This window comes from Saimiri boliviensis, chromosome 13 (assembly GCF_048565385.1).
Source record: "Saimiri boliviensis isolate mSaiBol1 chromosome 13, mSaiBol1.pri, whole genome shotgun sequence".
Lineage (NCBI taxonomy): Eukaryota > Metazoa > Chordata > Mammalia > Primates > Cebidae > Saimiri > Saimiri boliviensis.
The window spans coordinates 92,947,280-92,974,520 of record NC_133461.1 but is presented as its reverse complement, the minus strand read 5'-3'; the positions used below and the strand labels follow the sequence as shown (position 1 = coordinate 92,974,520).

The following is a 27,241-nucleotide window of genomic DNA, read 5'->3' as shown; positions in this document are numbered from 1 at the left end:
AGTAGCTCCAAATAGCTTTTAATTTTAACAAGTTTTTTTAAAAATAGTGTAATCTACCCGCCAAGTTAAAAATAAACAGTGTGGAAGGTTGTGCAATGAGTGAATCTCTCTCTTACCCAGGGGCCCTGCCCGTTCTCCACAGAGGCAGCTACTCTAGGGCTGCTGGTATAGCATTCCTGCACGTTTCCAATCACATGTAAATCTAGGTCTTTCATATTCTTTTTTGTTATACAGAGAGAAAAGCGTACTATATATTCTATGCCTTTTTAAAGTTAATGTATTTTCGATTTTCATATGATCCCATGTTTATCTTCCTCATTTAAAAAGTAGTTCTGTAACATTCCATTGTTGGGTAAGTCATGATTTACTTAACCATGGAGTAGACGTTCTGAGTTGTTTGTAGTATTGTTGTGAAGCAGACAGCTTTCCAGGACAGCTTACAAAAATCACAAGGCTTCTTTCACCAGAGTTTAGTTGATAGTGATGTGCTGGGCACATTTTATTTTCTAAATTCATATACAAGTATTTTTTGTTTATTTGCCGTCATAATCTTTTGAGCTAATCTATCTTATTTCATACAGGAAGTCTGAGGCCCAGAGAAGGGAATTCACTTGCCCAAAGACATACAGTAAATGGCAGAGATAGGGCTAAAACCTGGGACCTCTGTTTAGAATTTTTGGCATAATTTTGCAGCTGCAAATTTTGCTGTAATTTGGTTAGATCCCAAGAAAACCAGGGATGGAGAAAGTGTTTTGTGTGTTGGATGCTTTTTAAAATCATGTAAGGAATATAATTCTCCTTACTCGCAATGTAACTCTTTTGTGAGCTTATCCATATTATGTCATTTTAACACCTAAAAATTGTCCGTTAAGTGGATGTTGAAGCCCTCATGGTGACTTTTCCCTCAGTCGACTGTCAGCAGTAGCTTGGCCTTGTATCTTTAGTGAAGGAAGTGGTATTGGTTGCCTTGATGATGTGGACCTGGATTCCAGGAGTCCTGGATTATAGTCCTTATTCTGCTAGTAACTAAGTGAATGACTCTGTGCACCTGACCTCACACGGCTACAAAATAAGGGAATGAGATGAGATGACTTCCACGTTCCCCTTAGCCTCAACATCTGTGACTCTTCTGGCTGAAGATTTAAAAACCGTCAATGTATTACTCTGGCAATTCATCTTATCTAAATTCTCTCCTTGTTTTTGCCTCCTAAATTCAGTTAATACTCCTGAATTATCTGTGTCTTTTAATGACACCATGTGTCTTGGTCATCAAACCCCACCTTTGGTTTTTTGTTTTTGTTTTAGATGGAGTCTTGCTTTGTTGCCGAGGCAGGAGTGCGGTGGCGCCATTTCTGCTCACTGCAACCTCTGCCTCCCAGGTTCAAGCGATTCTCCTGTCTCAGCCTCCTGAGTAGCTGCGATTACAGGCATGCAGCACCACAGCCAGCTAAGTTTTTTGTAGTTTTAGTAGAGATTGGGTTTTACCATGTTGGCCAGACTGATCTGGAACTCCTGACCTCAGGCAGTCTACCTGCCTCGGCCTCCCAAAGTGCTGGGATTCTAGGCATGAGCCACTGTGCCTGGCCAGACCCCGCCTTTGAATCATTATTTGTCCTCATTCATCCACAACCAGTTGGTTGCAAAACTCGACAACTCCATCCTTTGAAATCTCTTTGTTCTTACCCCCCTGCCATTACCCTAGTTCAGGCATTTATTATACTGAAGCATTGAAATTGCTCTTCTTGGCTGGTGCCAGTGGCTCACACCTGGAATCCCAGCACTTTGGAAGCCCAAGGCAAGAGGATCACTTAAGGCTAGGAGTTTGAGACCAGCCCTGGAGACTTAGCAGGACCCTGTCTCCGCTTAAAAAAACAAACACACAAAAAAATTATTCTTCTAATAAGTGAAAAGTGGCCAAATATTACAGTTTTGTGTAATCCAGCCTCAGATGTTGATTGGGTTTTCTGAAGGGTTCTGTATGTGGTCTGTGCCTCCAGCCTCTCCCTTGCTTCTGACTGGTCCTTCGAGTTACAGACGAATTCATTCATTTCATACAGAAGTACCCATTAGACATGTACTATGTACCAGGCATAATGGTAGGTGCTGAAAGTGTGGCTGGGACTAAATCCCACATGGACCCTGCCTTCACACAGCCCACTGTTAAATGGGAGACAGAGCCCCAGGGAATAATGCAGGATGTGGATGGGTGCCCAGGCAGCTCTTAGCAGGTGGAGGGACTTTTATCCAGCTCCTCCAGTGGAAGTGCCTTTTAAGTTGGGTCCTCAGAAAATTGAGAAGTAACCAAGAAACGAAGTGTTTCGGAGGGAGAAAACAGTATGGCAAAGCCTAGAGGGATTGGGGGAAGGGCTCCTTCAAGGAAACAAAAGAGTTGTAATATTTCTGAGCATAGAATGTGGTGGGAGTGGGGCTGGCCATTACAGAGATCCAGCCAGAACAAGCTTTCTCACGGATCCCACGCACAGGGTGCCTTGCACTCTGATGTGCTATTACTGGGTGGCATCCACCTCTGGCAAAGCATGTTGTTGGCTCCAGGTTATCTTTCCTCTGTAAACAGGGGAGAGAAGAGAGAGAGAGTGAATTTGTCAGGTACTGTGTGTTACATTGCAAGATGTCGGGCACAGATGAAAATCTAAGTCCAGTGATGACTTCACTAACTTGCGGAAGTGTCGGCAATAGTCTTTCTTACCAAAATATTAAAGTCGGTCTATTTCAGAACTTTGCCTCAGCATATTAGTTCTATTTTTATAATGAGTCAGTGGAGGGAAAAGACTTTGCTAAGATATATTTGCTGCCACTTAGCATTCAGTTTTTGTATGAAGCTGGAAATTCTTGTATTAATTACTGTGAAGAGTGCCATTTGAACCTCACAGGTTAATTTCCTTCTTGACTCCAGTGAAGACAATTCACTGCACTAAAGACAATTCTTTCTGCTGAGCTAGTGACATTAAAAGTCATTTCTGCAGCGAAAAGGGGGAACATGTGGACACATGTATTGAGGAACAGCAGAGGTAGTATCAGGACAAAATATTTCTATTTACTTTTACCGTTTTTTTTTTTTTTTAAATTTTTAGGTTCAGGGAGACAGGAAGATTTGTTATATAGGTAAACTCATGTCACAGAGTTTATTGTACAGATTATTGTACAAGAATTAGTTTATTGTACAGATTATTTCATCACCCAAGTATCAAGCCCAGTACCCAAGTTACCTTTTCTACTCCTCTCCCTCCTCCTGCCCTGCACCTTCAAGTAGACCCCAGTGTCTGCTCAACAGGTGTTCAGTAAGAGGCAGGCAGGATGTGAATGCATTTGTTTAATTAGGATGAAATTCATTGAATTATATTTTCGCATTTGGTATTCACTTTTGACTCCTTTTAGATGGAATTAACAGCTTCATTGAGAAGCAACTCATGTCTTACCTGAGGAAAAAGCAGCTTTGAGGTGGTGTAGGGGCGCCTCCATGTCAGGGTCCACCTCTCTGCTGTCTTAGCCCTTTCCTCATGCCTGTTGCCTCATGATCTCACAATGGCTGCTCCAAGAAGGAAGAAAAAGAAATAAGGAAGGAGTGGTGCCAGGTCGCTTAAGCTTCTGTCTCATTGGCCGGGTGTCAGTCACATGACTGTATCTACCTGCAAGGGAGCCTGGGAACTAGAGCCTGTGACCTCTCTAGTCTCTGTCCCACAGACAGGTATAAAATAGTAAGAGCCCTATGGCAACATCTGCCACAGAGAAGGCAGAACAGGTATTTCTCAAGCAGATGTTGGCTGATTATAAAGTTGGGGAGTATATTACTTAACAAGTTGTCTGGCCACAGGCCTTGCTGTTTTTTCTCTATTCTGTGCATTTTGGAGGGGCATTGATTACCTATTTGTAATAATTCGAATTAAACTTACAGGTGGTTTTGTTGTTCACACCTAAGTCTTAATACTTGATTTTTGGTCTCCTAAATGAATGAATTTTCAGTCGTAAAATACATTGGGAAGGAATATATTCAACCTTAAATGTCGGTTTTGTATACTTAATGTTATTAGGAGTACATTTATGGATGCGTTAGGGATTAGGAGTGCATTTTTTCATGTACTGTTAAGGTGACAGTAAATAAACTTCAATTTCTCTTGTGTTTTTCATACTACAAAATGTAGATGTCAATAAAGCCATATTAGAAAGCTTCCATTTTAAAAAAACCACCATATATTGGAGTTTGCGTGTAAAAAGATAAAATTCAGGCATTTGTAGAATGCTGAAGAAACCACAAGGACCAAGATGAAGAAGAATGAGAGTTGTAGCCTTTCACGGCCCCTTAGTTATCTTCCTGTGAATCCAGATTGTTCTTGTCCCCCTCCTTCAAAGCAGTCATGAAAGATTTTTGTGGGCCTCTTGCCACAGAGACAGGCATTTGCTAAGAACTGACGTTATGAATGGCATGAGGCTAAAAACGTTTTGTCGCAGATTGATTCCAAGCTTCTGTGGCTGTGGCTGCTTTGGAGCTATAGCTTTGCCGGGACATGAAAGTCTGCTGTTGTGTAGTTACAGCTTTGTATTGAAGAAGACAGTAAAGTGGTTAACAGCGTTTTGTTCACAATAGGCAAGATTTTGGTAAGTTTTTTTAAGTGAGATGTTGAAAGAGACAGTATGTCTTAATCTGACAAGTTTCAGATAACTAGTTTTACTACACTAAATTATATTTTAATGTACTATCTTTTTTCACACAAAAATGGAAAGGAAATCATAAGTTATGGTTTGGAGTTGCATTCCGAATGGGAAGGATAGCAGTGTTTTTCTTCAAGAGATACTGGAGGAATATGGCAAGCTGTATATAGTAAATACTTGTTTCGTTCAACCAACTTGTTCTAGTTAATAGACAATTACCCTATAACTAATACATATTATGATACTTGTATGAGCTTTAAAGCATCTTTCAGAGCTAAGAATAATATTTTATTAATAGGCCATGCACAGTGGCTCATGGCTGTAATCCCAGCACTTTGGGAGACTGAGGTGGGTGGATCACCTGAGGTCAGGAGTTCACAACCAACCTGACCACTATAGTGAAACCCCGTCTCTACCAAAAATACAAAAATTAGCATGCACCTGTAATCCCAGCTTCTCAGGAGGCTGAGGGAGGATAATTGCTTGAACCCAGGAGGCAGAGATTGCAGTGAGTAAATACCATACCACTGTATTCCAGCCTGGGTGACAGAGCAAGACTCCATCTCAAAATATATATACATACACACACACACACACGCACACACACACATATGTGTATATCTATATATGTGTGCGTGTATATATATATATATATATGTATATATTTTTTTGAGACGGAGTTTCACTCTTGTTACCCAGGCTGGAGTGCAATGGCACGATCTCGGCTCACCGCAACCTCCGCCTCTTGGGTTCAAGCAATTCTCCTGCCTCAGCCTCCCTAGCTGGGACTACAGGCGTGCGTCACCATGCCCAGCTAATTTTTTGTATTTTTAGTAGAGACGGGGTTTCACCATGTTGACCAGGATGGTCTCAATCTCTTGACCTTGTGATCCACCCGCCTCGGCCTCCCAAAGTGCTGCGTATATATATTTTTAATTACTAGTATATACATGTTATTTTCTTTAGTAGAAACATAACAGTTGTGATTTTAAAGGTATCTAACATTAAATGTCATATTTGTGTTTATCTTAGGCAATATTTTGAATTACTTTAGAAAACGAGGGTCTTTTTAATAAACAGCAGCAATTATGTGGCTCTGTGGAAAATTAAGACTAATAGAGCTTTCTGTTTTGGGTGAGAGATTTGCCTTTTTTCTCCATGGTGACCTGAGTTCTAGGCACCTCTGTTCCAGATGGCTTGTCTTTAACTGCTTAGTATTTTGAGAATGATGTCATCTTTTAATTTATTGTTTGTACTATAAATATTTCTAATATTTAATGTTTAAATTGACTATTTTAATTTTCATTTCTGTTTTAAGACAGTTGGTTGTTGTTTTTTTTTTTTTTCTTTTCCTTTGGGAAAGTAGTGGGATTGCTGGGCTGAATGGTAGTGCTATTTTTAGTTCTTTGAGGAATCTCCGTACTGTTTTCATGGAGATTGTACTAATTCACATTCCCATGAACAGTGTGTAAGCATTGCCTTTTCTCCACCTCCTTGCCAACATCTGTTGTTTTTTGACTTTTTGGTAATGGCCATTCTGGCTGGTATGAGATGGTATCTCACTGTGGTTTTAACTTGATTTTCTCTGATGATGAGTGTTGTTGAGCATTCGTCAGTATGTTCTACTTTTTAATATGTTGGCTGCTTCTGTGTCTTTGGAGAAACATCTATTCATGTCCATCACTCACTTTTTATTGGGTTGTATTTTTTCTCATTGAGTGGTTGGTGTTCCTTTTAAGTTCTGAATATTAGATCTTTGTCAAATGCATGGTTTGCAAATCTTTTCTCCCTTTCTCTAGGTTGTCTGTTTCCTCTGTTGACTATGTTAACTGTGAAGAAGCTTTTTAGTTTAAGTCCCATTTGCCTATTTTTGGTTTTGTTGTATTTGCTTTTGAGATCTTAGTCATGAATTCTTTGCCTCAGCCAATATCCTGAAGAGTTTTTTCTAGGTTTTTTTCCCCCTAGGGATTTTTATAGTTTCAGGTCTTACATTTAAGTGGTAAATCTGTCTTGAGTTAATTTTTGTATCTCATAAGAGATAGCGCTTCAGTTTCTCTCTTCTAATTTTCCCAGTGCCATTTATTGAATAGCGTGTCCTTTCACCATTGTATGTATTTTTGCTGACTTTGTCAAAGATGAATTAGTTGTAAGCATGTGGTTTTATTTCTGCGTTCTCTGTTGTGTTCCATTGATCTATGTGTCTATTTTTAGACCAGTGCCATGCTGTTTTGGTTGCTGTAAGAGGGAGGCAATGCCTTCTTAAAAGTACTTCTGAAAGTGGTGAATTTGTATTAACTCTTCTTCAAGTTAGTAGTCCATTTTAGGTACATAAGAGCATGAGAAATCTGCTTTTTTTCTGCCAGCTACGTGAAAAATGGTTACAGGCAAGTTTGAACTGTTGCTTCAGGAAAAATTTTGTAAGCATAATTAACACAAAATAGAAATTTTTGTGGGAATATGCTCTCCATTCTCTAATCCGCTTTTAATGTGAAGCAAAGAAGTAGAACCGGGCCGGTCGTGGTGGCTCACGCCTGTAATGCCAGCACTTTGGGAGGCCGAGGCGGATGGATCACAAGGTCAAGAGATTGAGACCATCCTGGTCAACATGGTGAAACCTCATCTCTACTAAAAATACAAAAAATTAGCTGGGCATAGTGGTGTGTGCCTGTAATCCCAGCTACTCAGGAGGCTGAGGCAGGAGATTTGCCTGAACCCAGGAGGCGGAGGTTGCGGTGAGCCGAGATCGTGCCATTGCACTCCAACCTGGGTAACAAGAGTAAAACTCCGTCTCAAAAAAAAAAAAAAAAGTAGAACCACTTTTCATATAATAGGAGCTATCGCAACAAATTCTACCAATAGAGTAATGAAAAGTTTGAATGCTAAGGCATCTTAAAGCCTCCTCCCACCCTCAACAAAGAATTGGCTTGGATAATTTTAAATGTCTAAACACTGCTTTGCTGAGCTTAAGATTTTCCATATTCAGTAAATGCCATATCTACCTAGAAATAGAAAAATGTCTCCTAAATTATTATTACTGTTAACTCTTAGAGTATTCAGCTAATGAAAAGAACACTAGAAAACTTGATACAAATACAAACTCATAATTGACACAAAAGATAACTTTAAAAAATTGCATGTGAGATTGCATAGGTTATACCAAGAGCTCATTGTTAAATTGCTATGACTAGAAGGTGCGTGTGGTCATATTCTTCTGCCAGGGGTGGGACAGTCTTCAGGACATTGGGAGATAAAGAGCTGATTACTCCTCAGGAAAATTACATGGCAGTGATTAAATGTGGAAAGCAGGTGAGTTTAGAAAAGGCTGTTTTTTAGAGAAGCAAAAGTAGAGTGTTCGAGAATGGCCTAACACCTTCCTCAACACATCGCACCCCAAACTCTTCCTCCCTCTCTGCCCTCACCTCATTCTCACACACTCATCTTCTTCCCTTGATACGATGAGGAAGGTGCTGGAAACCTGGGACTCATCCTGGATGTCCCTGGATCCAGGTGGCCACTCAAGCCCCCTGTGCACATTCCTCTTTCCCTACCTGTTATCACTGTCCAGGAGTTTCTCTTCCAAGATCTCCTTCCTGTCCTCTCTGCTCCCGGTCTTGCTCTGCTGAGCCTCCTGTACTGTGGCTCCAGGCCCTCGCTCAGGCTCTTCTCTGCCTGCGCCAAGATAAAACCTTGCGTGGTCTCCATGCTCTCACACCTGTTAGTTTCCACGGCTTCGTTTGACTTTAGCTTTGGAAGTACTGGCTGTGCTGACAGCAGGGCTTCTGGGATTCTTGCCCTGCTTTACCTTTGTGTTTGCTGGCTTCATCTCCCTGCAGTGCCCTGCCTCTGCCTGTCCTCTGCTTTTCTCTGCCAGAAGTGCAAATGTCCATCCAGATTGCCCTGGGAACCCTTTCTTGACTGCCGCAGATCTAGGTGCTTCTCTGCTGTACTCCCACACACTGTGCACGTGACTTTAGCAGATAATTGTCAAGTCGTTTTGCCATCGTGGATGGCGTATGGCTGTCTCAACCACACCATTTCTTGAGAGCAAGTACCAGTCTGTGAAGAAGGCATCCCGTAGATGTTTACAGGTTGAGCAGTAGTCATTTGGGTGATCATTTCATACTGGGTACTCCCTCTTACCAGAAAACAATTTCCAATAATTCTGACTTTAATGCTTTGTTTTTATTGAAATATCCCAGGATAAGCACCTGCCACCAGATGCTGGGGAAACACTGACAGAAAGAACTTGAGTGTAGCAGTCCCTATGAGGGCTTTTAGTTGTGTAGGATGAGATGGGGCAGAAAGAAGGGAATTTTCAGTCTGTCCACACTGCTAAAAGAGATGAAGAGACCCTTCATTAGCCTCTAAGTTCATAACCTATGTTTTGCCAACCCACAAACATTAGTTTTTAATGCAGTATGTTGTGGAAAGCACACACCATCCAGTCTGTGACTGTCACCTTTTTACAGAGAGTTGGTACTTGGAGTCGAAGAGATGAGCACCAGGGACACATGAGTCTGCAGAGGTCTTTGGTGTCTTTGTGCCTTTCTGGGCAATACCACCCTCTTAGGTGATACCGTTCCCATCCCCCAAAGCACCGGGGCGGGTGCACACCCTCCACAGCAGTGCCCTTATGGTAGCTGTTAATGAATATATTTCATGAGCGAGTGAGAAGGTCAAGGAGTGGACACAAAAGTAGACAGCGGTAGTTTCCAAATTCCATGTTTAGTGTTTCATGGAACCTAAGGCAAACTTCCTCAGCAGGTCTTGTCTCTAACTTGATTTTAATAATTGGGAACGTCAGCAGATACAGGAAATGCATGACCTTTTTGCGCCAGAATGGATGTGTCCTCAGCTGCCATTATGTGGTGATGATTAGTCCATGTCTTCATGGGTAGGTTTTTCCCTCAAAATTGTTTTCGGTCTTGAGATATGGAGGTCTATTTGCCTAAGTGACTTGAATGAGAAAGGGGCATCTTCCTCTTTAACCAACTACTTTACTACTTTCTTTAAGGAGATGATACATTACTTCATTGCACTGGTTTTAAATTTTATTAAATTGAGGTTTCTGAGTAGAAAACAAAGATAGCCAGCAGTGTTATCCAGCTGTTTTCCAAATGAGCAAATGTGTTTGGTTCTGGCCTTTGTTTTCCTGACAGAGGTTGCCATTTCGTACAGTGATTCCCAGCAAGGCTGGACCACAGCTGGCGGTGGTAATTATCTTGTTGGGAAAAATCTGAATCGATGCAGAAGTTAACACTTAATTTTAAGGTTTCTGATTAAATAGGTCCTTTGAATTCAGAACATGTTCTGTTAATAGGTACAATAAATAAAGTATTTTATACTATTGTAAAAAAGGTAAAAGGTTTGTTACCAAAACAGTAACATGCTGATAAACGGGCCTAAGGGCAAAGTTTGGCTATTATGCCAGTTTCGTGTAACTAATGAATTCTGCAGGATTTCAGGGAAACCCCTGGCTTTTCAGTTCTGTGAAGTACCTGTTGATGAGCCTTGGGACTCTGAGCATCGTTGGAGATTTTTGCATCATCTCCGAGCTTCAGCTGAGCCAGGAGTGTGGGAAGGATGTGGAAACTGGGTCATCAGCTGCCATGCGGTCACACTTCATCCTTAGGGAGCACAGTAGATAGAGCGGAAGATGGAGTGCACAGCATGAGTTTCCAGCTCCACATAGAGTGCGGTCTGTTTGCTTATTTGCTGTCATTTTAAGATTTGAAGACCCATACTCTTAGGTGAATACGTCAATGTGTTCTTTCCTCCTTAATCATAAAAGTATTGTGTTCAGAGTAATCACTAACTTTGTATAATGTTTGTATTCCTGTATAGTTTCCCCAAGGAAAAAATTCTGCATAGGCTATTTTCTTGATAGCTAAGTATTACATAAAAAATGTATGTCCTCAAATTTCGCTTTATCTTTAAAGTAATTTACTTCTTATATTTAACTTTTGCATAGGTAATATATTTACCTTATGATTAAAAAGTATAAAAAATGCTTTAGTATACCTTTTAGCTATCTGATTCCTGTTACCTTCCCTTCAAAAGTAAACATTGTTAGTACAATTACATGTATTCTGTGATATTTTTGTTATGAATTTATAAGCAAAAAGCAAGAATATAAAAGAATATTTTCTCCAAAATATTAATGTAAAAGATTCACTCAGATTTTGTAAATAATTATAAACTGATAGTTTTAAAGCTCTGAAATTGTGTTAAAAATAACTTTGATTAGCATAGAAATTCTAGAAAGAGAAACTGTCATTCAGGACTCAGGAAATGATAAAGCAGTTATCAATAAATAAATTTTTAACTAAGTTTTGATAGGATATATAGAAATGATTTTAGGAGAATGAACTTGTGTTTATATTTGTTGCAGTAAATTCTAGATAGTCAAATAATTTAAAAATTTTTGTTTATAAAATTATATAGCACATAGATGTTTATATGTGGATTTGTTAAAATATCAGATAATGGGCTTGAATGTATTAAAGCAAGATACTAGGTTTATTGCATAAATGTTTTATGTATGTCATATATTTTTATGTATGTCATCACCACCTAATCCACTTTCCGAAATGTGTGGGAACAGCAGAGACTTGGCATCAGAGGCCTGGGTTCTGGCTTTGAATCGATTCCCATAGAAGTTGTCTACACCCAGATAAGACCTTTCACACCCGTAAGCCTCCTCTTCCCTATCTAGGGTTATTGGGAGGATGAAAAGAAAAGGAAAGTGAGAATACACTGTGATCAGTAACACACTGTGTAATTATTATTATATGTTATGGGACAGTTTCTAAAAACATTTAGGAAATGCCATAAAGGAATACTAATCTCATGGTCAAATATTTAGATTATGTTTCCTTAATGCAGTAAGTGACTAATAATTCGTTCTTCAGGACTGTATATGATATTAACTTGGCTATTTTCTACATCTATGGAAGTGACAATTATTGATAAGCTACTAATAATTAATAAGGAGTAATGGATAAATACTTCCTCTTGTCAAGTATTACAAAGACACAGTGGAACAAGTGATACTTTAATCATTTTAGAACTGAGAATTAACAAGTATTAATACAAATATGAGTAGTTTAACCATGCAGTGCAGCCATAGAAAATAAGAGCCTTTTTTTTTCCTGGTTTTAAAACTTAGAGTTTATTCAATATATTTTGCCATTTATTCTTAGAACGTGAGTATTGATGTTTATTTTTCTTTAAGCAATCAATGTAGTAGTTTGCTTTTCCTGAAAAATTAGGGAAAATAATTACTGAATTTCTTTAAAAGGTGTCTAAGATTTGTTTGTTACCACAAAATGTGGGCGCCATAGTGGAAAGACTGTTAAAATACAGAAACTTTTGTTTGTTTGTTTCTTGCGTCTTTTTCTGAGATTTAGATTTGTTTTGATTACTTGGCTTGTTTATTTCAAGAAGCTAAGCAGTTCATTTCCTGTTTTTCCAATTCTGTTTGATGCTCAAAGTGACTGACACATTTGGAATGGTTCCAAGACTGAACAGTTTTTTATTTTAAACAGAGTAATTCCCAGGGCACCATAGCACAGGAAGGACAGAATCACTTATCATGGCATTTCTGTGCATTTAGTGTTAGCCTGTGCTTTAGGAAACTTATTTAAGCCGTTATTACTACTTGGGAGAAAAGACCAACAAAACTTGTGGTTGACGGAAAATGGAATAGTATAGTCAAGAGTATAGTACTCACAACAGTGAACTCAAAGAGGCAGAGTCTGAGTATATTTTCGATGTATGTTATGATTTGGTAGAGATGGGGAAATGACTCATCTGCAGTATAAATCTGTGTAATGACTAGGTCAACATCAGGGAAAAGATGAGAAACTTGTAGAAAATGTATGGGAGGAGAGAAAGGCATTTAATTTTAAGTCTAATGATTTGTGTCTTTCCTTCAGCATGTGAGATCAGAAAAGTCAGTCTTCTCATCAGTCAGGTTTCTCTACCAGTTTAACCGGAAAATGAGAAACTAGGAGAAGAACATCATTTCGCGCACAGTTTTTATGTTTCTGGGTTGCCAAATCTATTTGTGTCCTGTTCCTAATTCTCTGTTCCGCATAAATCTTGTAAAGTCAAAACTGAAGTCGCTGTCTGTGTTCGTGAATTCCAGCCATCTAGATCTCTGACTCATTCCAGTTCTCATCCATATGTATTCCTTACGGAAACATAACTTACAGGCATTTTCGTCGCTTATCTGGTTGTTTCTGAATCCTTGTGGTGGTGATTTTAGAAATTAACCTCACCTATCTGTGTGCCTATGTTAATTCCTTTCGCAGTTGAAAAGGGCAGGCAAAAGAATCCCCGAAGTTTATGCATCCAGACACAGACGGTTCCCGATGTGCTGTCCTCTGAGAAAACGCTTGAATTGGCGCAATATAAAACAAAATGTGAAAACCAAAGTGGATTTATCCTGCATCTCAAGCAGCTTCTCGCCTGTGGTAATACCAAGTTTGAGGCACTAACAGTTGTGATTCAACATCTACTGTCTGAGGTAAGGATGTGCATCCTAGAAAGAGCCTTTCTCATTGAGGTCGAGGGTGGGGCACAGGGAGAACCTTGCTCATGAGCTTGCCTTGGGAATATCTTTAGGTAAATGATGGAAAAGATTAGGTGTACTTCATCCCGTTACATTTTTGTCAGTTCACCAGATACCTGAGTCGGTCTCTAGAAATTTGGGATGGAAACATCTTATCACTTTCTTTTTCTCCCCTAGAGTCTCTTGGTTAGAATGGTGACAGCAAAAACATAATGGCCTGTTATACTGCTGTATGCCTCTACACCTAAACTAGCATTAGCATTTTTTCACTTATTTTTTCTGTTTGTCTATGTGTAGCTTTCCTCTTTCTTTTTTTTCTTTTTGAGATGGAATTTCTCTCTTGTTGCTCAGGCTGTAGTGCAGTGGCGCAATTTCGGCTCACCACAGCCTCCGCTCCCAGGTTCAAGCGATTCTCCTATCGCAGCCTGCCAATTAGCTGGAATTACAGGCATGCACCACCACGCCTGGCTAAGTTTTTGTATTTTTAGTAGAGATGGGGTTTCTCCACATTGGCCAGACTGGTCTCGAACTCCCCACCCCAGGTGATCCTCCTGTCTTGGCCTCCCAAAGTGCTGGGATTATAGGCATGAGCCACCATGCTCAGCCTGTGTATAGCTTTTACTATCACACTTAGTTTAATGCTGTGAAAAATGAGGTTGGTTATATTTACGGATTAAAGAGCTCTTTGGAGGTAACTCCCAGAATCATATCTGGGGATTCTTTCCATCTATTTCTAAAATAATCTCTGTAGCGCAACAAAAGCAAAGCAGATTTGCTGTGTTGTTACTCTTCCCTAATGTTCTTCAGGGACATTACTTCAGGAACTGGCTAAAATTCATCGAGAAAACCAAGTTTATATCAACATGTTATTGACATAGCAATAAATCTATAATTAAGGGGGAAACTGATAAGAGAATATAACTTGAGCTCCTTAGATTTTTTTTTTTTTTTTTTTGAGACGGAGTTTCACTCTTGTTACCCAGGCTGGAGTGCAATGGCGCGATCTCGGCTCACCGCAACCTCCGCCTCCTGGGTTCAGGCAATTCTCCTGCCTCAGCCTCCTGAGTAGCTGGGATTACAGGCACGAGCCACCATGCCCAGCTAATTTTTTTTGTATTTTTAGTAGAGACGGGGTTTCACCATGTTGACCAGGATGGTCTCGATCTCTCGACCTCGTGATCCACCCGCCTCGGCCTCCCAAAGTGCTGGGATTACAAGCTTGAGCCACCGCGCCCGGCCAGATATTTTTTAATCACAGTTTTAAAGGTGGATATACGTGATAATGCAAAGGGGAAAAAAAACTGGCCAACTACTGTGGCTCATGCCTGTAATCCCAGCATTTTGGGAAGCCAAAGAGGGAGGATTGCTTGTGGCCAGGAGTTCAAGACCAGTCTAGGCAACAGAGGGAAAAAATAAAAATTAAAAGCAGAAAGAAAACTGTTCAATTTGGTTGTTCTGTAGTTCATTTTAGATCAACAAACCTGTCCTGATTTCGTACAGAGCCCCCTGTGATATGGTTGCATGTTTAGGCAGCAGGGAGACAGAGGCATGAGACTTGGTCTCTGCCTTGGGGAAGCAACCAGACTGGTAGACAGTTTCAATGAATTCTTGATGAATATTTTACAGCTTTCTCCAGATTTTTTTTTTTTTTTGAGACAGAGTTTTGCTCCTGTTGCCCAGGCTGGAGTGCAATGGCGCAATCTCGGCTTACCGCGTCTTCCACCTCCTAGGTTCAAGCGGTTCTCCTGCTTCAGCTGGGATGCACCACCATGCCTGGCTTTTTTTTTCTTTTGTATTTTTAGTAGAGATGGGGTTTCTCTGTGTTGGTCAGGCTGGTCTCAAACTCCTGACACCAGGTTATCAGCCCGCTTCCACTTCCCAAAATGCTGTGATCACAGGCATGAGCGACCATGCCTGGCCCAGATACCTTTTTTTTTTTTTTTGGTGAGGAAGATGGAGACTACCTAATTTTTCAGTTACAGTAATGGTATACAGTATTTTTGTTTCTCTTTCATTTGTAAGAAAGGAACTCAAGAGTGTGTTTGTATAACCAACTAAGCCAGCTAGAAACTATATACTATCAAATGTAGGGAACAATAAGTTTTGATATTTAGAGAAAAACCAATTATTTTATTTTACTGTACTCAGCCTAATGGCCCCTGTCCTCAACTATTTTGTCTCCTTTATCCTCCTCATGATGTCAGTCAAGTCCTTTGAACTCTCATTTCAGGGTTTTTCCCCTTCCTGTGTCTTTGCCATTCCTGCTAATGTCATCCTTACCCAGACACTGGATAGCTAGCTGTCCACTAGATTATTATAGCAACTTCTTTTTTTGAGATGGAGTCTCACTCTGTTACCCAGGCTGAAAGACAATGGCATGATCTCTGCTCACCTCAACCTCTGCCTACCGGGTTCAAGTGATGCTCCTGCCTCAGCCTCCCAAGTAGTTGGGATTACAGTTGCCCATCACCATACCTGGCTAGTTGTTGTTTTTTTTTTTTTTTTTTTTTTTTTTTTAGTAGAAACGGGGTTTTGCCATGTTGGCCAGGCTGGTCTTGAACTCCTAACCTCAGGTGATCTGCCCACCTCAGTCTCCCAAAGTGCTGGGATTACAGGTGTGAGCCACCAGGCTGACCTATGATAGCAACTTTTTAACCAATCATTAGGCTTGCACTCTTTCTCCCCTATAATCCATCCCAAGCATTGCTGACAGCTTCCTCTTCACAAAGCATCCCATGCTGCTGATTAAATCTTAGAGTAGTTCTCCCTTATCTTAGGACCGAGCTGTCCAGTGTGGTAGCCACTAGCCTTATGAGACTATGAGTATTCGAAATGTAATCTGTTGACTTGAGATATGTGGTATAAGTGTAAAATACACATGGATTCCAAAAATGTAGAATAACAGCAAAGGATGTAAAATATCTCATTAATAATTTTTATATTGAATATGTTGAAGTAGTTTCTATATATTTGGGTTAAATAAAATATTAAAATTACCTTCATCTTTTTCAACTTTTTTCAATGTGGCTACTAGGAAATTTTAATTACCTGCGTAACTCACATTGTTATTTTGTTTTGGGAAGACTCTGGTTTTTAGCTGGGACTGTAAGGCTTTCTGTGATTTGGCAACAACTGCCCCTTTTAATGTTACTCTCATGCCCAGATGCTCTAGCTGTACATAAAGACATGGAGGTGAAGCAAGAGGGATTTATTGAACACTAGTATGGTGCAGAAGTAATTTCTGTTTTGCCATCATGGCAAAAGCCGCAATTACTTGTGCACCAACCTGGTATTTACTAAGTGCCAGATGGTTTTACTTGTCTTATTTAAATCCTCACCAAAGATACGAGTTAGAATTTTCAAATAAGAAACTTGAGGAATGGAGTTAAGTAATTTGTCTGCTATCAGACAGCTAGCAAGAGGAGAACCAGGAAGTAAACCTAGATCTAGGGCACTGTCAACTAAAAATGTCCTGTAAAGTTCCTGTACTTCATCCTTCGTTCAGATATCGTCACTGGGCTGCTGCTGTCCTTGCCCCCAGCACCTACATGTTTAGATCTGTTTTGCAGCAGCATCACATCACCACTTACATTTAACTTACATAGATTGAGTCCACAGACAACCAAAGTAAGAAAAATGCAGGCCAGGCGCAGTGGCTCATGCCTGTAATCCCTGCACTTCAGGGGGCTGAGGCAGGTGGATCACTGGAAGTCAGGAGTTTGAGACCAGCCTGACCAATATGGTGAAACCCCATCTCTACTAAAACTACAAAAATTACCCGGGCGTGGTGGGATGTGCCCGTAGTCTCAGCCGCTCAGGAAGCTGAGCTAGGAGAATCGCTTGAACTCAGGATGTGGAAGTTGCAGTGAGCCAAGATTATGCCGCTGCACTCCAGCTTGGGCTACAAAACAAGACTCCATCCAAAAAAAAGGAAAATGCAAATTAAATGAAGAACACAGGTCCACCTTGTGTGCCCTTCTAGCCCAGGAGTCTTTGAGATGAAGGTCAGGAGTTGTCTCTTCCTTCAGGCGTCTGCTCAGTTTCTCAACACCTCCTGTGGCATGAGCCTTCTATACTCTCCACAATCTTAGTGTTTAAAAATACTTTTCCCTCATAGAACCTGGCCCCTAAACACAACCCAAGGCCTTTATCAGGTGCTCAGTTAGAGAAAGAGTAGATCCCAACACTAGAGGAAAAATTCAGCAGGTTGGATCTACAGAGAGACGCATTGTCTGTCCACAACCTGGCAAGCTCTTAATGACTTTCCCAGACAAGGGTACTGTGTGTGAATTTCACCTTACACCTAAAGTTAGGTCCGGATACCCTAGGAATTCTGACTCCACTGCATACAGCTCCAGAACCCACCTTTTTTTTTTTTTTTTTTTTTTAAAAAAAAAAACGCAGCATCTTGCTCTTGTCACCCAGGCTGGAGTGCAATGATGTAATCTCTGCTCACTGCTACCTCCGCCACCCAGGTTCAAGCACTTCTTCTGCCTCAGCCTCCTGAGTAGCTTGGATTACAGGTGCCCACCACCATACCCGGCTAATTTTTGTAATTTTAGTAGAGATGGGGTTTCACCATGTTGGCCAAGCTGTTCTTGAACTCCTCACCTCAGGTGGTACACCCACATCAGCCTCCCAAAAGTGCTGAGATTACATGTGTGAGCCACCACACCCAGTCCAGAACGCAGTCTTTAATAAATGGTTTCCTGGCCTTGTAGATCTATGTTCCATCCACCTCTGGATTCCAAGAGCATATATGCTTCTCTTTGATTCTCTATGTTACATTAGAGATAGCGGTTTAATGCTTGTTTTTGCTTTTTAAGATAGCAAGTTTACTGAGGGCAGGATTTGCATCTAGTTCTTTCTTAAGAAACCACCTTAGCAGCTCTAAGAGACAACACAATGTATATGTGAGTGAACATATGAATGGAGTAGATGGAATTCCAGATGTAGGATGAGCATAAAGTCTTATGTACCTGTTCTTTGCTCTCTTTATTTTATAATCAGCAAATATTTACTAATTGTGTCATGTATGCTGAGTACTATTATAAGACAATTGGAGGCTGGGTGTGATGGCTGACACCTGTAATCCCAACACTTTGGGAGGCTGAGGCAGGCAGATCACTTGAGGTTAGGAGTTCCAGAGCAGGCTGGCCAACATGGCGAAACCCCGTCTCTACCAAAAAATAGAAAAATTAGCCAGGTGTGGTGTCATGTGCCTGTAGTCCCAGCTACTCAGGAGGCTGAGGCACAGGAACCTGAGAGGCGGAGGTTGCAGTGAGCCAGGATGGCGCCACCGCACTCCAGCCTGGGTGACAGAGTGAGACCCTGTCTCAATAAATAAATAAAATAAATAAATAAATAAATAAATAAATAAATAAATAAATATAATAAAAATAGTTGGAGAAACAAAATCATGGGCAAAGTTAAGCATTTTTTTTTTTTTAAGACGGAGTTTCACTCTTGTTACCCAGGCTGGAGTGGAATGGCGTGATCTTGGCTCACCGCAACCTCCGCCTCCTGGGTTCAGGCAATTCTCCTGCTTCAGCCTCCTGAGTAGCTGGGATTACAGGCACGCGCCACCATGCCCAGCTAATTTTTTGTATTTTTAGTAGAGACGAGGTTTTACCACATTGACCAGGATGGCCTCGATCTCTTGAAATCGTGATCCACCTGCCTTGGCCTCCCAAAGTGCTGGGATTACAGGTGTGAGCCACTGCGCCCGGCCCAAGTTAAGCAATTTAAAAAATTCCCATCACCTTTGAGTTGTCATTCCCGTTACAGAAGAATATATACAGTGTGTGTGTATATATATATATGTACACACACACACTATGTATATAAAATATAGATACACATTGTATACATATACAATATGTATGTATTTTATATACATGATATACGTAGACATTGTATGTCTATGTATTTTTATATATGTATAATATATAGGTTGTGTGTGTGTGTGTATGTGTGTCTGTGTATGTATATATTTTGTTATAGCTAACCTTTTCTTTCTAAATAGCATTAGAACCTTAGATTATGGGTAAAAGTGGTTAATTAAGAGAATCTTGCAACTATCACTTACCCTTTTGTTGCAAGTCTGTTTAATAACTAAGTTTCCCACTTAAGTAGCCCGCATATTTCATCACTTACAGGCATTCTAATGTCTCATGAATCTGGGAACTAATGTAACATTCCTTGTTTCTCAAAAGACACACTAATGTTACTTTAGTTTTTTCTAATTCTTGGTTTATTCTTAGAAAGTATTCTGCACAGATAGCCAAAGCGGTCAACAGTATTGGTGGTAGTAATTTCAGTTTCTGCATAAAAGGTTATACCGGTGGGCTTCTAGGTAAGCTTGAACAGGACTGAAGTCACCCTCCACAGACCTATGAGTGATTCTTCAAAGTGCCTCCCAATCTTTTTATTTTTATTTTTTGAAAGTGGAATTTAACCTAAAGTAGCACCTTAAAAAGGGTGAATTTTGAGTGACACTAGTGTTAAAATTGTCTCAGAACAAAAAAATCTAAATGCATTGAGCAAATTCACTGTGTGGGTGATGGGGAGGAGGTCAAATGCAGCACAGGTCTGAGCTGTCTGACGTGGCTCTTCTCTGCAAGATCGCCTGTGCTGTTGACGCTACTCAGTGGCTAGCAAAAATGCAGCCACACCAATGGGACCACAGCCAGAGACTAAGTGCCTCTGTCCCAGGGACTCCTAATTCAATTATGGCGAATCCATTTTTTTTTCTTGGAGCATTTCATATAATTAATGCAGGAGCATAAAGGCATTTTCCCATCCAGTTTTCTACCTTTCTCTCTTTTCACATTGTGTGAAATTCTGCATGTTACGGTACAAAGAGAATCGAATCAGCTTGTTATCTGGACTGTTAAGAGTTTATCATCTCAGACAGAAACACTGATCTAGGAGCAGCCGAGTAAAAAGAAACAGTACATCAGTATCTAAGGGACATTAAATGCATTTTATCATCTACAAGTAAAGGGTAAGTATATGTAAAGGCCAACACCAGGGAGAGTCAGGCAGAAACTAACACTTAGTATGTGTCTGTCTGAGTATGAGCACTGGGGTCAGCATTTCACCTGTGGATTATATAGTTAAGGCACTTGGTTATTTTCATTACTTATTCCCATCAAACAAGGTCATCTGCCTTGATAGATGACCAAAAAATTGGGCCTGGATGTTTTAGTTCTAGGTAATTCCCACACTCCTTGAAGGCAGGGACTGTGTCTTACATTTCTTTCATATTTTCACAGCATCTGCTATGAAAAATGCTTGGTTAATTAGTTTGAAGTAATAAATTACCAACCGTTTTAGAAGGGTAAATGGTCTTTCTGTGCATGTGAGGGAGGGGGATGATGTCTCTGACATGTAGCATTCCCAGAGGTTTATGTGAGTCAGTAAAGAAAAGCCCTGCATTCCAAAGAGGGTGGTGTTGGCAAGACTGTGGAGGTGAGATATGCGTGGTCCATGTGACCTGCTCAGGAGAGAGGCCGGGAGGCTACAGGGGAGGCTAAATGCTTCAAGTCCGCAAAACTATGGTGAAGTGGTTTGTTAAAATTTGTTTTGAATGCACTTAGGAGGCTGTTTGTGAGCAAGGGAGTTTATATGTACAAAGAATATGGACTAATAATCTAACAGCCTTCTGAAAGGTGAAGGGGTGCTTCGCATAGTCCAGGAATGGGCTAGGATCAGGACTAGAGCGGAAGTAACACGAATAGAAAAAGTGCAGTGGATTCAGGACACCTTACGAAGGAAGAACTGACTGATTTTTGCACCACCCATTTAGACAAAGAATCACAGATAACCTCACAGTTTTCCTGTTGCTGTTACTGTGACTGACAGAGGTTGGAAGATGTGGGGGGTTTCTGGGGTATTAAGGACAGGAACGTGGAGTGCCGTGAGAAGTTTGGGGAGATGTCCTCGTGCTTAATGAAACTCCCTTTCCCAAAAACCCTTTGAATAAGCAAAAATGTCACCTGGCGTGTTTTTGCAATAGCACATAAGGTTTTCACAAAATTATTCTTTGAAATTACACTAGCTGTAATTTCTGATTTTTTTCCATCGTCCCATTAGTTTCCATAAATTTTAATAATGATTTAATTTTCTTGCCATCTCTTCCTTCTATTAGAAATTGGCTGCCACTGAAAGGTGCATTTTAAGCCAGTTTACCAAATGAGTTTCAGGATTGCTTGTGGGTATTTAGTAAAGCTGTCTTGTTTTTCCTGTTACTTGAGTGACAAAACTTCCTGGTATTTACTTGAAGTCGATTACTAAACAAAATTAAGACTTAAATTTATGATGTTAGAAGAAGTATATATGATACATATTTTTTTGTTTTTCTTCTATTATGCAGGCTGATTTTCCTCAAACTTTAATTTCTACGTTAGAAAACCACGTATTAATTTTAAAAACTCCGACTCATTGATTGGTGATTTTGGAACAACTTAATACCATGTTTTTAAAAAACAAGCATTTAGAATACCATTGAGGCCGAAAGGTACTCAGTGAAAAGTGTCTCTTAAATCCCAGTTCCTCTTGACCATGTTTCAGTGCTGGCATTTAGACTTGGATGCCTTAGCTCTTATTGAGAGGTGAGAACAAAGCAAAAGTTAAAAATACATGGGATCTCCAACTCTCAGATGAGCGCTTCGGACTGATTTTGAAACACCGCGCATTTCATAATGTCATTTAAAATACTAAACGACGGCACGCCCCTTTCCTCGCCCTTCACCTAGTTCATAACCTGATTTAGTATATGGGTTTTGAAGAACAAGTTTCCCTTTTCTATTAGGAAGTGTGATCATCTAATGACCTCAATTAGAGAGGGGAGGAAAAAGGCTCACGAAGTCTAAAAATAACTCCATTATCCAAGCAGAGAGGGTCAGTTTTTCTTTCCCTCTCTGCAGCTGATATTTAACTAAGTGGCAATCGATCAGTCTAATGCCTGGCTCTCGTTTTTCAGAAATGAAAGGCTGTGGCTTTAAGTAATCGCAGGCTGCCTGTGCCAAAGGCAGAAGCTGCAGTATCAGCTTCTGTGAGAGAGGGATCCGAGGCGCACGGTAACCTGCAGGACATGAAGTAAGACGCCCGAGGGCCAATGGCGAGCCTCCTGCTAGAGCTTTGAATGTAGACAGACCCGACTGGTGGGTGGCGCAGCCACCTGTATGCTTCTTGGACAGTGCGAGGGGTGGGGGAACTTGGAGACAGAAGCTGGAAAATGGGCTGCCCCAGCAGCAAAATGTGCCTCTATTCTCCATGTGCAGCAACAAGGGTAATTAGTATTTGTTTATAGTGCTTTTCTGGAAGAATGTCAGGGACTACTGCAGAGGCTGTCTGGAATTCCGGGAAAATGCTTTGAATGACAAGCAACTCTTGCCTGCAAAGGCCGGGTCTCATGATCTCCGCAAGGCTGTGATCAGGATGCGGTGGGAGCTCCGTCTTGGGTGATCCTTGTGAGGACATTTTTCAGCCAGCTTTGAAATTCTTCATTTTTTTTTTTTTTTTTTTTTTTTTTTAGTTACGCCCTGGTTCTAGGGAATCTACCTTTTAAGGAACTGTATGTAATTACTGTATTTGTGTAAGTATGTGTGTATGTGTGATTGCTGTGAGTTGCTGATAACTTGAAAATTATTCTTTACCTCAAGGTTGATCATTGCTTCTCTAATACTAAAAACAGCCATCTGGTTTTCTTTGGTTTGTTTTTCTAACGTCTATTTAGAATGATCACTGATCCAAAACGTATCATAATCCTTAGAAAATGGTACGGAGCTGAAAAAATTAGTTTTCTCTTTAAAGGATTATCTTTCTGCTGTAGCTTTATAACAAACTTCTTGTCTTTCTTTTAGAAGGACTGGCATTGTAACGAAACTTTTTTATTTGCAATTATGGGACAAAGTGCATATATGTGCCTATGTTTATAACATTAAATATTTATCTTAAACTGATTAGATGTTTATTGCCCTTGGAGGAGGAGAATGCATTACATCTTAAGTACAGTATGCATTAGCCGAAAGGCTCTATGGATCAGCAGTGAAGCCTGGCTCAAAGTAAATATTTCTAAATGGGGCATTCACTGCTTCAAACAAAAGTTTCACTGGGACCTGCAAAAATACAGATTTTTCAAATACGAATTTCCTTAACGACGAAGGGACAACCGTGTTTCTTTCAACAACACAAATTGTTAGCCTAAATGATTCATATCTTGGCTTCTCAATCCTGGGTCTCATTTTCCTAGTGATAACAAATGTGTACCTTACTGAAGGGGACCCTCCTGGAAACATTAGTAACTTGATGTGTGTTTTCCACAGCGGGAGGAAGCGCTGAAACAACACAAAACCCTATCTCAAGAACTTGTTAACCTCCGGGGAGAGCTAGGTAAGAGCTTTTTCTTGTTGTTGTTGTTGTTAAATTTTATGGGACAAGGAGAACACTGGAAAATGTGGTTGTCCTGTCTGCAGCGTGGCTGGAGTTGCATGCTGGGAGCTGTTAGCACTCCCTCCCTGGTATCTGTGCAAACACTTACTATCGACATTTCTTTTGAATCTTGGCAGCTTGACCTCCACTTCACAGAATTCCTGGTACTGATCTGACTAAGCCTAGCAGAACTTCTTCTGATGAGCAAAACATTTCTGTTGCTGAAAAGAGGGTCAGAATTATTTTTGTAATTGTGTGAATTCCTGTTAAATAATGTTGTCTTTTTTTTTTTTTTTTTTTTTTCCTTCGGAACCACTTTTCTTATGAGAAGAGTGAAAGTTTCCCCTCTTGGTAACAGTAAATACATTATACTTCCAACGGATGGTTTGTGAGTAGTCAGTGTGAAGTTGAAAGGCTGCTGTCCATTAGGACTACCTGTCTGAAAAAGGCACATTCTATGCTATCTTACTATTTGGAGGGGGCCGATGGCGAATCACCTCCCCGCTCCACAGGGAGCCCGTGTCTGCAACACTCACCATCCAGCTCTGCAGTTTGCAGGCTAAACTCTTATTTTAGTTCCAGTCCCTCCTGGAAGTCCTTAGGGTTCATGGAACAGAGATGACGCTGCCTTTTCTATGTCAGCTCCCATCTTGGAGTAAACTGACCACTTTGGGGTTCCTCTCTCTGCCCTGGGCTTCTCTGCCTAGAGAATCACCTTCCTGCTTCAGCTTCAGCCAGATCTGGAGCTGATCATCCAAGGGCGGATTTCCTTGCCTTTGCAGTTTTCTGCAAATGTTATAGACTTCAGCAAAAGATGCCCAGGTATGTTGTATGAATAACGCAAGGGAACAACCAGAGAAGCAAATTGTGTTCACTGAACTTTAGGAGAAACTGCCCATTTCTCTTTTGGACAAGACCAGAGTTTAAACACTGCCAATCTGATTTGCTGGATTTGAACACTCTTGATTGTCTCACCTTCACCAGGGCAAAAATCAAAGGGCAGTGAAGGTGGGGACAAGACTTTTTCTCTGGGCTGGGTGCAGTAGCTCACACCTATAATCCCAGCGCTTTGGGAGGCTGAGATGGGAGGATCACTTGAGGCCAGAAGTTTGAGACAAGCTTGAGCAGTATAGCAGGACCCTGACTGTACAAAAAATAAGTTAAAAATCAGCCAAGCATGGTGGTGTATACCCGCTGTCCCAGTTACTCGGGAGTCTGAGGTGGGAAGATTGCTTGAGCCCAAGAGTTTGAGGCTGCAGTGAGCTATCATTGTGCCACTGCACTCAAGCCTGGGCAACAGAGCGAGATCCTGTCTTTTTTTTTTTTTTTTTTTTTTTTTTAAGACTTTGTGCATTTCTCTTCCCTTTTCCCCTTCCAATAGGAGGCGAGGCCAAATCCCTGACTAACCATCCAGATTCCTAATACCTAGCCAAGACATCAGTCCTGATCTTATTTTAGGCTGTGGAAATGAAGTCCTCTTTATGGAAAAGTAATTTTAACACAGATGGAAACTTCAGAATCCCAAAGAAGTGAGAGTTCTGGTGAAACAGTTCAAGAAAACCCCAGCTGAGAGACAGCCCAGCTCTCAGACTTGGCGGGCTTTCTGACTTAACTTGACAGCTGCCCTTATGATTACCTAAATGACCAATGCAATTTGCTTTTGTCCATGCCTTAAATAATGTAATTAATAGAGAGTGTGAAGATGAGGAAAGAGGCCTTTTGTGTGTGTGTTCCAGAGTTCATTATAACCCAGTGGAAGTGGAGGTGAGCCTATCTAGAGATTCGGGTTTCAACCTCTCTCCTAAGACAAGGCAGAAATGAGAATGGAACACTGTGGCCATTCACTGTGCTTGAATGCAGGCTACTCTTTTTACATTTTAGTGGACAGCACAATTAAGTGATTGCAGTTGGGGCCCAGGGATTCAGCACCTCCAGTGAGTCAAGTAGCCCGACAGGAAATAGCTGTAGCTGTCTTTGCCCACTGTCACCTTTCCGTCCGTGACGAGGAGGCTGCCTGGCGTGCTGCTTCTCTGCCGCCAGAGTGTTGGTATAGTGGGTGGCCTGTCCAGGTCCTCAGTCACCCAGCACTGGCCTCTTAGGGAATGTGTCATTGCCGCTGTTGCATCAGGCCTACATTTGATGGCAGCCCTTCTCTGCTTGGAGAAGGGTTTTGGTTCTGTAAGGGGAGGGAAGTGAAACCTACAAACACTTGTGATGAAGAGGTGCAGGAAACCCTTTCAAGGCTGCAGGTTGGATTGTTAGTTTCAGCGTGAGTTGAGATGGTTTTACATAGCAAAGATGAGACCTCAGTCTTAAAATCTGAGGCAGTAAAGTGGTTAGGCTCATGTTAACACACTGTCCGAGTCCAGACCTCTGGTAACTGAGTGACTTAGGACAAGTCACTTTGTATGTCTTCTGTCCCAACTTCATTCTCGGTAAAAATGGGGGTGATAATTGTCTGCCCCAAGGGTGGTTGTGAGGATTATATGAGGTAATGCATTGTAAAGCATCTAGCACCGAGTGTTAACTGCTATGAAATAATAGGTATTAGGATGTATGCAGCTTTACGTCTGTGTAGTAATTAACCACGTTGGCCATTTCATGAGGACATCTTTTATGCTACAGAAAGGAATAGTCGTTAGACTAAATATTATTAGAACTATCCAACGACAGGCTCTTCACACTCAGATGGAAGTGAGACCTCATCAGTATTCTCCTAATCCAGTGGAGTTTGGTGTGTTGAGTCAAAACTTAGATTTTTGTCCATCCGCTTCTAGTGGGATGGATGTTCCCTAACTTCTTCGAGTATGATTTTTTCACTGGTGATAAGAAATCAGTATGCATTTTGCTGGGTAATTGTGGAGCTTGAATAAAACAGTAATGCATGTGAAGCAGTGGCATAGTGCCTGGCCCACAGCAACTCAGGAAAAGAGAGCTGCCACCATCACCATTGTCAAAGCATCCACTTTTTCCCTCCAAAACAATGGGGGTGGGGCGATGGGGGTTGGTGTCGCTCTCCCATTGAGTGATTTCTCTTCACCTTCTCTATGGAAATGGAGACAACATACCCAGACTACTAAGAACTGCAAAGAAAAAGGACTGTTCATAAACTCGGGAGCACCGAAACCCGGGAAGAGTCTGTGCTTTCCACCTTCCGAATCTAACGGCCTCCAGCTGTCCCAACCAGCCACTGACTTTCCCGTTGTTCTCTCACTCTCACTCTGGCAGCATCCTATACCACCAGGTGAAGCCAGCTAGCCTCCAGTGTAGTCTGTGTGCATCCGCTGTCTGAGGCACGCTGGACTAATTTTTGTATTTTTAGTAGAGATGGAGTTTCACCATGTTGACCAGGCTGGTCTGGAACGCTTGATTCAAGTGACGCTCCCCCCTCACCCTCCCAAAGTGCTGGGATTTCAGATGTGAGCCCCTGCACGTGGTCAGATGTCTGCTGTGACCTTTTTGCACTTTTTCATACTTTCATGGAAGGGCTGGTACTTTGCTTCTGCAAAAACTTTTAAGAGGGTCCCTTTGGTCCAGGGATTCTTGATACTCTGCGTTGAC

General features: G+C 41.1%; 1 protein-coding gene and 1 long non-coding RNA gene across 11 annotated transcripts in view; one reads left to right on the top strand and one right to left on the bottom strand.

Annotated features, from left to right (window-relative positions):
• Window positions 1–27,241, top strand: part of MTUS1 (microtubule associated scaffold protein 1) — a 160,557-nt gene that overhangs the window by 107,693 nt on the left and 25,623 nt on the right. For 9 of the 10 annotated variants that reach the window (XM_074383970.1, XM_074383971.1, XM_010346095.3 and 6 more), the window contains 2 exons: window positions 12,984–13,198; window positions 23,575–23,641. In XM_074383970.1, coding sequence (XP_074240071.1) covers window positions 12,984–13,198; window positions 23,575–23,641 — 282 coding nt within the window. Of the gene's footprint in view, window positions 1–12,983; window positions 13,199–14,301; window positions 22,539–23,574; window positions 23,642–27,241 lie in introns of those variants that run through there. The other variant, XM_039461016.2, reaches the window with a different exon arrangement.
• LOC104652581 (uncharacterized) lies at window positions 215–8,402 on the bottom strand. The gene is made up of 3 exons (XR_745896.3): window positions 8,217–8,402; window positions 3,438–3,547; window positions 215–2,565 (listed from the first exon to the last, which is right to left on the bottom strand). It is a non-coding gene; the product is annotated as an uncharacterized LOC104652581 (long non-coding RNA).